At 38.9% G+C, this 12004-nt stretch overlaps 1 protein-coding gene across 1 annotated transcript; it reads right to left on the minus strand.

Annotated features, from left to right (window-relative positions):
* Window positions 1-9196: 9196 nt before the first annotated feature.
* Window positions 9197-10616, minus strand: LOC127232122 (26S proteasome regulatory subunit 4-like). The gene is given in 2 exon segments (XM_051198099.1): window positions 9197-10062; window positions 10065-10616. Coding segments are annotated over 2 exon segments (1320 nt in total). The 5' UTR covers window positions 10597-10616; the 3' UTR covers window positions 9197-9274.
* Window positions 10617-12004: the final 1388 nt, after the last annotated feature.

Here is a 12004-nt window from a genome sequence, read left to right on the forward strand (position 1 = left end):
AGGAAAGGTGGTAACCCAGAACCAGAAAGATAAATATGGTATATATTCACTTGTAAGTGGATACTAGCCATTAAATAAATGATAACGAAGCTACATTCTGTAGTCCCAGAGAGGCCAGTTATATAGGAAGGGACTATAGAGCACACATAGATCTCTCCAAAAGGGGGAAGTAGTATATATTTTACAAGTGGACTGAATATGGGGTGACAGGAGCAGGAAGACCAAATCGGGAATGAGAGACAAGATAGGGCTGAGCGAGGATATGCAGGGAGAGACAGCTAAAATTGAGAGTCATTTGAGGGGTGGTATGTAAACTTACTAAAGTGGAAACTTCCTCAAATATATAAAGGCAATTCTAATGAAGTCTCCAAATAATGAGAGATAAGGAGTCCCAAATGGCCATCTCATCACCATATGTAGCTTACAGTTGCAGGACTGGGTTATATTCAATTAAGTTGTTGACCAAAGATGTCCCATGGTAATTTCCAACTATCTAAGGCAGTTGTCAAGACAATAGGTTGCTCTTGGCAAATGAACAGCAAGGTCCCAATGATGATGATAGCACCCATACAATACATTGAACATGGAGAGGTAGAGCTGGTGCTTACATAGAACATTTACCCCATCCTCTAGTGTTGGAATTGACTTAAGACCTACTCCATAATATGAAAACCACACAACACTTCTTGGGTATCTGTCTTACTTAGGGTTTCTACTGCTGTACTGAAACACTATGACCAAAATACAAGTTGAGGAAGAAGGTGGTCATTTAGCACCATATTGATGTTCATCATTAAAAGAAGAAAGTCAGTACAGGAACTCAGGCAGTGCAGGAGCCATGAAGTGGTGCTGCATACTAGCTTCCTTCCCATGACTTGCTCAACCTGCTCTGTTATAGATCCCAGAACCACAAGCACAGGGATGGAACCACTCACAATGGGCTCAGGCCTCTCCCATCAATAATTAACTAAGAAAGTACCTTTTAGCCAGATTTTATGGAGAAATTTCCAGCACAATGGCCAAGAACCAGAAATTAGTTAGCCCATGTATCTATGTTAAAATCCAAATACTACTAGACTAAAAAAAAATAAAGTAAAATAAAATAAAACAAAAGAGAAGCAACAACATGGCTTCTAATGATATTCTGCTATACTCATATATTAGTGCCTTATAGATCAAGTCCTCAGTGTATATGTTGTAGCTTTTAGTTTAGTATATTTAAGGAATTCCTGAGTTTGTGAATGTGCAAGTCCCTGATTCTAGTTCCTACTCTTAGGTTTAGCTTTGCCTTGTCCAATTCTGATGTGATAGTTTTTGTTTTATCTTATTACATTTTATATTTCATGTTTTGTTGTTATCTCACAGAAGCATGTTCTTTGCTAATGAAAGACAGAAAGAGGGTGGATCTGAAGGCAAGGAGATGTTGGGGAAAACTGTGAGGAGTGGAGGAAGGGAATACTGTAATTAGGATATATTATATGAAAAAAGAGTATTTTTAATAAAGGGCAAGTTTAAAAAATTATATACAATGTTTAAAATAAATCAATTTTTCTTTTTTTCTTTTTTATTTAAATTAGAAACAATCTTATTTACATATCAATCTCAGTTCCCTCTCCCTCCCATTCTTCCATGCCCCCTACCTACCCCTATCCCATCCTTCTTTTGCTCCATAGAAAGGGTGAGACCTTCTCTGGTGAATCATCCAAGTCTGTCATGCCACTTGGGGCAATGTTTAAGCCCTCCCCCATGTGTCTAGGCTGGGAGAGTATCCCTCTATGGGGAATGGGCTCCCAGTGTTCATTTGTATATTAGGTATAAATGCTGTTCCATTACTAGGGGCCCCATAGACTGCACAAACCTCCTGACACCCATGTTCAGTGCCTGTTTCTGTCCTATACTAATTTCCAAGCTGTCTTCTGTTTCTGTGGGCTTCCCCAGTCTGTTCTTAACCCCTTTGCTCATCACCCCTCCCTCTCTACAATGGGGTTCCAGAAATTCAGCTAAGTGCTTAGCTGTGGGTCTCTGCTTCTGTTTCCATCAGCTACTGGATGAAGGCTCTATGATGACATATAAGGTAACCATAAATCTCATTATAAACTCCAGAACAAATGTTCAGCTTTTAAAAAAATAATTTCTCTGTTCTGAATAATAGATTCACATGGGTATCTGATGAGTAAACCTATCTCTAATTGAATAATTGTTCTATGATAGCCACTGAATATGTGCTGGGCCATTCCTTTTAATCATAACTAAAACTTAATGTTGTAAATTATAAATCCAGCATTACAAAAACAGAAACCGAGACTAAGGAAATTAAGTCAATCTGCCTATGTCCACTACAAAAACATGATAGAAACATTTATTTTTTTTTCCAAAATGTTATTCTTACTATATCTTGTTTTATAATCTAGCTAGCTAGTTTTGTTACTAGCTGCCTTCCTGGCAACATGGTCCCATAGCCGTGCCAGCCCCAAATAACACACAGAGATACTGTATTAGATATAAAACTGTTAGCCTATTACTAGCTGTTCCTATTGGCTAGCTCTGTCTTAAGTATTAACCCATTTCTATTAATCTAAGTGTTTCCACATGGTTTTATCTTACCGGAGAGAGGGCCTAGACCTCTGCCTACATGTTGAAACTCCCTACTGCCTATCCCCAAATCTTCTCTCCTAGTCCAGCCTATCTTGTTTTCCTATTGGCCAACAGTGCTTTATTCATTAACCAATACAAGAAACATATTTATAGAATGACACCTCCTATCAAGCTAGACTGTAGCTTCTAGGATGTCCTTGTCATTATGAAAATGTTACTTGCAACTGAAGTATTACAGTTTCTTTTCATAATGCCATTAATTTTCTCATTTGTTTTATAAAGTGGCACCTACTGTTGGTGTCAGAGATCATGTATCATTCTGTGCACACTGTAAACAACAGTGGGCAAGACAGTCTCTTCACTCATGAAACAAAGTTTAAACCAAAAGGAACATTAGAAAGACAACCAGAAGGGATGATAAGTACTGGGGATTCAAATTGACAGCATGAAATAACAGTGGGAGACCTGCATTTGATAGTGTGATGAGCTATTAGGAAAGGAGTTTTAACAAAGTCAGGATGTTGGATGTTGGGATAATGGGGAAAGTGAAGATCTTAGAAGAGAGCAGAAATGCTACAGAAAAAAAAAATCCCTGGAGAGGCAACTCATTTGAAAGCCATACCATTGAAAATGTAAATATAGACATCACACTGTACTTGGAATCAGGAAAAGAAAATCTGTCTGAATGAAAAGTGAAAGGAATTACAATTTTGAAAACCCCAAGAAGAAACGTAGCAGGAAGAAGAAACAAACAGGACCACAGACATATGCTACAATCAAGAAAAATAGAAATTGAGATGTAGGTAAGCCAAACATGCAGAAACTACATGCTGGTTCTATGTAGGGAGTCATAGGAGGATGGGGTACACAATGCAAAAGGAAAATAGGTCTAAGGGAAAAAGTCTAGGACTGGTTGTCAATTCAGCAATCTTGTAAGGAATATATCCCAGAACTCTAACTAAAACCAGTGTATTACTCCAGTCTCTACCCACCAAAAATCCAGCTTCTGTACACTTGCCTGGGCTCTGTTCAAGTCCAAGTGAAACGAGATGGGAAGCTCTTCTGTTACAGAAAGTGGAAGGCATTTGGCACTTCCAGCTAAGAGAAAAACCCAAAGCAACATACTTTGTTCGACTGAGAGGCAACAGGAAAGCAACATCTATGTCGAAAATACTGGCCGTCATCAAGCTCAAGCCCAATAAATAGGCTTTCCCCTCTCTTCCAGAAGACACAAGAATCAAAGCTTTCAATAAGCTACGCACCTGCTCTTCAGTCACAGTGGCTTGACTAGGCACCCAAGAAAGGAGAAAGTTTTCTATCTACAGAAAAGCAGTGGATGGGAAAAATAGTGAAGACCAGAAGAGAAAAGAGTTAAACCAGTGCCTTGGACCAGACACCAACAAGATGTCAGAGAAAGTCCTCTGCAAATATTTCCACTGCCCAAACTGGAAAAAAGCAGTGACCACAGAGAGGATCAAAGATCTGTAGCCTGGCAAGTATTACCTGCTGGATGTTTATGTTGTAGGACATGGGGGACTGGAGCAAACCGCAGAAACTTTGCTCCCCTCCTTTTAACAAACACATCTGTGGCCCTCCCATCTTTTAGCTTCACTGTCTTCTGTTTTGCTTCCTTCTTAGACTTAGCAAAAATACTCACATAAGCTGTACTCAGGTTGCTGCTGGTATTGACCATGAAGACATGAAAGTATACTGGGTGTCCGGATTCAGGTCAGAGACTGTGAACTGTTTTTATTTCCTATGAAGGTTTTCCGATTGTCAATCTGGGGCCTCCAGTAGTCATGTTGCCCCACTTTGGGAGCAGGTTTTGCCAGGATGCTCTGTGCCCTTAGCATCTGTCACCTGCAGTTTCTGCAGGTCAAGTGGTTCTGAATCACATGGAGAATAAAGGAGAATCAAAGACTGAGTGCTACTGTGGCTTGCCAACCTTGGGTTGTGTTTTCTAACATCTTGTCTTCATGTCAAACATAAGACATAGCCCTAACAAAGACAATGGCAGCAACAGAAGCAAGAGGCACCTAAGATCACTAATTTCTCACCACAGAATCCTTTCTTACTCTTGTATTTCCACCCAGTCTTTCTCTCACACGGTTTTTGAACGCAGTATTATTTTCATTGATTTCTCTCCACATCCTAATAAAATATATCCTCACACAAAATAAATAAAACCAGTGTTACTCTTCATTCTGTTACTATGATAAAATACCGGAGGGTTTGTAATTTTAAATAATGGAAACTTGCTTTACTCATGCTTCTGGAGAGAAGGGTATGGTAACAGCATCCTCTAAGCAAATGATAAATGGCTTCATGTCACAGAGGGTACTACCTGTTGAGACAGAGCAAGTGTGCTGTTTAGTTGCACTTCCTCTTCTTGAAAACCTTGCCATTATGGAGGTTCTACCTTGCTTATCTAATCCTCCAAAAACCTATAAATACTACTGATATATGAAATTAAGTGTTAAGTGGACTAGCAACGTGGCCTCTTATAGAGAGAGCTAATGTCCCTAACATGACTAGGCTTCAAGAATTTCAATTATCACATAAATCTAGATAATAGGATCATTTTGAAATGCTATTATTCAGCATGATATAATAAAACTAACACAATGAACAAGTCAAATGTGGCTCTTTATGCACTATCAGCAATCTGCTAGTCTTTAAATGTTTATCATTTTGTAGAAGGACAAGATAAAATGTTAGCCCTGTAATTTATTTTATCCTATTACTTAAAGCAATAGGAAAATCTTTGTAGTATTGTTTGTTATGTATTTCAATGTGTCATTTGTGAAATTTGACCCAAAACTGAAGCCATGTATGGTGAACTATAAAAACCATTGTCATTTAACTGCTGCTATAAGTTTCCTTAAAGGTAGAAACTTCTATTCCTTTACAGCAAACAAGTTTTTATCCAAAAAAGAAAGAAAAAAAAAGATTATTTTTGGTTACTTAATTTGTACTTAGAACCCAAAACAGAAGTAAACAACTGCTCCACTCCCCCACTTTGGTAAAAATTAAAACAACCCAGCTGGGCATTGGTGGCACATGCCTTTAATCCTAGCACTAGGGAGGCAGAGAGAGGCCAGCCTGATCTATAGAGCTAAGTTCCAGGACAGGCTCCAAAGCAATACATAGAAACCCTATCTTGAAAAACCAAAATTAAAAAGAAATTAAAACAACCCAAAATATGAAAAAATGCATATTTCAGGAAGTGAAACTAAATTGCTCATTTAGTAGTAAGAATTACACTGGATCAAAGTTGTAAAACTCAAGGCTGTTTTGTTGGTTTTAATAGAGAAGATTGAATAGGGAAATAAAATCTCCATTTTTGCAGAGATTTAGGTAAAGGAAATAAGTCCTTTTTTTTCTAGACCTCGGTAAAGGAGATGAATGAGAATTAAAACGTGGAAATTTTCAGTATTGTTCACTAAGACCAGAGAAAGATAGAAGGATGAGAAAGAAGATAAGAAAGAGTTCCTACCTACCTCAGAGAAGTCATAAATAGTGTCACAGTTGGTGGAATAGAGAAGCTTAATTAGGAAGAAGCCAAACAGATCAGGAGAAAGCATACCTTTGTGTGGAATTCAGAGAACTGTGGAAATAACAGACAGTAAGGAGAGCCAAACTCCTGGTGCTTGTGATTCCTGGGTTCGGTCTCGGAGAAGAACCAGTTGGTCTTCCACTGTAACTAGTTCCAGTGTAGTTAACATTAGGGCCTCATTCTTTGTTTTTTATTTTTTTTTTTTTCAATTTTTTTTTTTTTTTTTTTGGTCATGGTATTTTATTTTATTATTTTTTTTTTTTTGCATATAGAGTATTTTTTTATTTAATTTTATATAACAAAGTCCAATTAAATGAAAACAAACATTTATACACAATATTTGGGAATTTGGGCGTCGTTCTTTCCAAACTACTTCCTGCTGGTAAGGGGCGCTGTCTTGGGGGATTCGAAGAAGATTCAGATATCCTAGCTGTAGTCTGTAGGGCTGTTTTGTCCAGCTGTTTGGAATGTAGGATCAGCTTGTACTCTGTTTCAGGCGGTCTGGTGTGATCAAACCACATTAGTCTGGAAGGAATCCACATCTTTTCATTTTCTGTGGAAACAAAAATAGAAATACTTTTCCCCAGTAACTTGTTCTTCAACTTAAATTTTGGAGTCAAAGCGTTTTTTTTTTTTTTTTTTTTTTTTTTTTATTATTATTTTACATGTCGATCCCAGTTCCCTCTCCCTCCCTCCCTCCCTCCCCCCAAGCCCTCCCTCCCTCCTTCCCTCCCTTTTGCCCTCTCTACCCTCTCCCATGCACTCTAAACACCCTCCCCTCCCAACCCCCCACCACAATACAATATGTAGGGGAATGCCATCCAGTTGGGGTCATGTAGATCTGACAGGTCCTGTGAAGTAGGGACTAGGGCTTTTCTCCTATCTCTAGAATAAGGCAGTTATCCCTCCATGGGGGGTATGTTTGCAAAGTCCTTTTGTGCACCAGGGATACATCCTGGCTCCACTGTCTGAGGTCTCTTAGACTGCTCAGACCTTCTGGCTGAGACCCATATTCAGGGGAGTCCGAGTCAGACCCCTGTTGGCTTCCCAGCTATCAGTCTAGTCATTAGGGCCTCATTCTACTGGCAGGCAAATGGCGATGTTTCTCATGTTCTATGATATATCTAATGATCTCCTGAGTATTTGCTAAAAAGGCAGGCTCTGGACTCTAGATAGTTCAGTGAGCCTATGAGTGTCCTATTTACTTCAGCTGATACACGAAGTGAAGACAATATTTTGGGGAACATTCCTGCAATGTTGGGAGATGACAAAAGTGCTTGGTGGAAACTTGAGGACCTGAGTTTGGATCACTAGCACATAACATAAGGGAGACATATGCAGACAGAGGGGCACACATTCTTTATGTTAACACAGAGAGGAGGAAGATGGAAACAGGTGGATTCTAGGAGGTTGCTACCCATGTGACAGCAATAGAGGAAGACATCCCACATCAATCTCTGGCATCCACAGCTATATACACACCCATACATGCATACAACAAACCCCCAAAGATACATCCAGAAATATTGTATAGAATCTGAAAAAATTTTATGAGACTTTAAATGTAACACCTGTAGACAATAAACAAAATCCTTTTGATTATAAAACAAAGCATTTTAGCTCTACTTTTAATTGTATTATTGCTTGACAGTTTAACTTATTTGTATAATGAAATTTGCTTGTTTACATGCATTATCTCTTCATTTCACACTCCTGCTTCACTGCTTCTCTCTCCCACTGGAAGACTTCTTTTATGTATGGTCCATCATCTGAGCACAGCTGGTAGGTTATTTAATGGAGCAAGAGCAACATATTAATGATGTTCCATTAATAATTAATGGAAGAAAATGATGCTTCCTCCCTCTACAACCATCAATTATCAATAGTCAATCAGAGAAGGATGGGGCTAAATGGGTCCTCCTTACTTCCATGGATGAAATGTTTATGGACCCACTCTTATGCAGATATCTACTGCTGCACTGATGTCATGATTGCAATGCTATGTAATGTATAGATGGTATATTTTTGCTGTATACATTGTCATCCTCTAGCTCTTTTATTCTTTCAATATCCTCTTCTTTGACATTTCTTGAGTCTTGTAAAGAATGATTCAATTGTCCCTTATAGGGTCAAGCATTCTGGCTTGACTCAATCTTAAAATTTGGCCAGGTAGGGTTTTCTGCATTAACCAAGCATCCACTGCAGTAAAAAATTTCTCTTGTGAAGGGTGGATATAGTATTATCATATGAGTAAAAACATGAGTATATACAATGTATTTTGGCAGGAATATTTAACTAAAAGTAATAGTAGGCTTCCCTCAGCGGGCTATGATCTCACCAGCCATATGCTCATGAACTGGTTCACAGAACTAAACATGAGTTTCTTCTGTGAAGTGAGTTTCACATCCACTCAGAAAGCAGTTGGATATCTCCATATCAGTCATGCCACTATTGCACTAGAGGACAAACCTTGCTTTGTCATTATTGTAGCTCTTGGGATCCACACTGTATAAAGTTGTTAATGATGTTACTCCCCCCAAAACAGACAGCACCTTCTGGTTGTACATACATCTTTGGCTACAAGCCATCACAGTGCAAATGTCTGTGGGTCTTACTACCTAGATATTAAGCATTGTTAACACTTATCTTAACAAATTTTTCTTCTTTTTTCTTCTATTGTTTTATTCTCTTTTACTGAAAAGATTTTCTTAAACATCAATGTAATACATTCTTGATTTATATTTTAAATCAACAATTTCAATGTGTTCATTCATTAAATAATTATTTCTATTGATTGTTCTGATAAATTAACAACACTTGATTCCATAAAGTTCAGAAAAATATATTTTCTTTTTTGTTTGTTTTTAATTAAAAATAAATTCTTCTCTCAAACAATACAAACCAATCACAGCTTTCTTTTTTTTTTTTTTTTTTTTTTTTGAAAGCAAATCAGACAACCCTTTATTGGGAGCAGAGAGCAGCACAGAGACCAACCCTACACAGCATCCTTCAAGATAGGTTCTTTACTAACAAAACTCACTGGAAAATGGATTCTTTGGGGCAGCTTCCCATCCTTCCAGGCAGGGGAAATTCATTAACTTCCCTGAAGGCCACTGTGGGTCACTAGAGATAGAGCCCCTCAGGGATGCCTTCTTGTTTTTTATAAAGAACGTTCTCTTTAGATTTTTTGAAGTCTTCATTTGTAACTTTCATTCTGCGTTCCCGCAAGGCCATCAAGCCAGTTTCTGTACAGATTGCCTTGATGTCAGCCCCAGAGAGGTCGTCCTTGGCCATGATCAAGTCATCCAAGGTCACGTCGTCAGCCAGGGTCATCCTGCTTGTGTGAATCTGGAAGATACGCTTCTTGGTCTTTTCATCAGGCAGGGGGAACTCAATCTTTCTGTCAATGCGGCCTGGTCTGATAAGTGCTGGATCCAAAGTTTCTATTCGGTTTGTGGCCATGATAACTTTTACATCTCCCCTCGAATCAAATCCATCCAACTGGTTCAACAGTTCCAACATTGTCTGCTGAATTTCTCTCTCACCTCCAGAGTTTGAATCATATCTTTTGGTCCCAATGGCATCAATTTCATCAATAAACACAATGTATGGTGCGTGTTCTTCAGCAACTCGGAACAGCTCCCGAACGAGTTTGGGTCCGTCACCTAGGTACTTCTGAATAAGCTCTGAGCCAACCACTCTCAAGAAAGTAGATGAAGTTTGGTTTGCTACTGCTTTGGCCAATAACGTTTTACCTGTTCCTGGTGGACCATAGAGAATGACCCCCTTAGGGGGCTTTATCCCCATCTCTTCATAATACTCAGGATGGGTAAGAGGAAGCTCCACAGATTCCTTAATTTCCTGGATTTGGTTGTCCAGTCCCCCAATATCTGCATAGGTCTCCTGGGGGCCTTCTCCACCTTCATCACTGTGACCAGGGGGTCTGTGTCATCCATTAGCACCCCGATCACCGCATGCACCTTGTGGCTGAGCAGGACTGAACAGCCTGGCTCCAGAAGATCCTTGTCCACAAATGAAAGGATGCTGACGTAGTGTTCTGAGCCCACAGATGTGGACACAATGGCGTGATTATCATCAATGATCTCTTCCAAGGTTCCTACAGACATGGGGGTCCCCCTGAGATCATCCACTTTCGATCTTTCCTCCTCTAGCTTTTCTTCCAACGGTTTCATCTGCTCCTGGTTTCTAATGAACTCTTCCTCCATGAGAAGATAGTCTTTTATCCTCTCTAACTTTAGTAACTTCAGGCGGCACTGAGTGTGAGGTGTCACCAGGGGCAGTTTGCTGGCAGCGTCTGGTCCCTTTGTTTTCTTCTTCTTTTTCCCCATTCTAGTTGGGACAGGAGGTTCGTATTTCTTTTTCTTGTCCTTGTCATCCTTCTTGCCACCCCCAGGACCATGGCCACCACTCTGACTTTGACCCATCTCCTCCTAGTCGTTCGAGCACCCAATAATTATTGTGCATATAATTTTTTCCTATGTCTGGTGCAATTAATATTAAGCCCTTCATATGTACATTTCTCTAGAACGTTATGGTTTTCTTTTCCTTTTTTTCTTGCTACCCATAATTATTTTCAAATTTTCTATTTTATAGATATTTTGAATTTTACACTGACAATGATAAACTGATTAGAGAATTCTTGATCTATGGATAGGACCCCATGAAATTTTTCCCCATTCATGTTAATATGTCCATTAGTATTGCCATTGTTATAATCTTGTTTATGCACCTAAAACCATAAATAGACTCAGCAGGTTGTATTTTTCATAGCTATTGATTACTGCTAAATTGACATTATTTTAGTTTTTTATTATGTGTGTTCATGATGTGTATGTGTGTCTATGCATGTCACTGCATGTGTACAGTATTTCATGAGTTATTATTCATTATGAACTTGATCTCTTCTTCCATTTTTATATGGGTTCTGGGCTTGAACTTAGATTGCCAGGCATAGTACTAACTTTGCTTCTGTAAAAATACAGTATTACATTTCAGATGACTAAGGCAAAATATAAGTGCATTCATGATTTTGGTGGCTACTTTAGGTACCCTTCTGCTGGCTAATGGTGTGCTATTCTCCATTCCCTCTAATATTTTTATTTTATTTTATTTGCATTAGAAATAATCTTATTTTTTATATCAATCCCAGAACCCTCTCCCTCCCATCCTACCATACCCCCCCACTGACCCCCATTCCATCCCTCTCCTTCTCCATAGAAAGGGTGAGGCATTCTGTGGAGTATCATCAAAGTCTGTCACATCATTTGGGGCAGGGCCTAGGCCCTATGAGAGTGTGTTATTCTATGGGGAATGGGTTCCATCTGTCTATTTTTATGCTAGGAATAAATACTGTTCCACTACAAGAGGCCCCATAGACTGCCCAGGTTTCCAAACACCCACATTCAAGTGGCCTGTTTTTGTCCTATGATGGTTTCTGAGCTGTCAGTCTGGGGTATATAAGCTCCCCCTTATTTCTGTGGGTTTCTTCATCCTGGTCTTGACCCCTTTGCTCATCACTCTTCCCTCTCTACAATTGGATTCCAGGAATTTGGCTCAGTGCTTAGCTATGGGTCTCTACTTCCAGCAGGTTGTATTTAAACAATATATATAGGCATACATAAACATGTATTTGTAACAATAATCATCAAAGAAAAAGAGGCTATCAACTACAGAGTAGGTCAACATGGGAGGAGTTGGATGGAAGGAAGGGAGGACATGCCATAAATCTATTTCAATCAAAGTTTTAAAAATTATAATTTTTATTTACTTACATGAGCCATCCTTTATTTTATCAGCTTTTAAATTTTTATTTATTGTTATTGTTTGTATGTG

Source organism: Phodopus roborovskii, unplaced genomic scaffold, assembly GCF_943737965.1.
Source record: "Phodopus roborovskii unplaced genomic scaffold, PHOROB, whole genome shotgun sequence".
Taxonomy (NCBI): domain Eukaryota; kingdom Metazoa; phylum Chordata; class Mammalia; order Rodentia; family Cricetidae; genus Phodopus; species Phodopus roborovskii.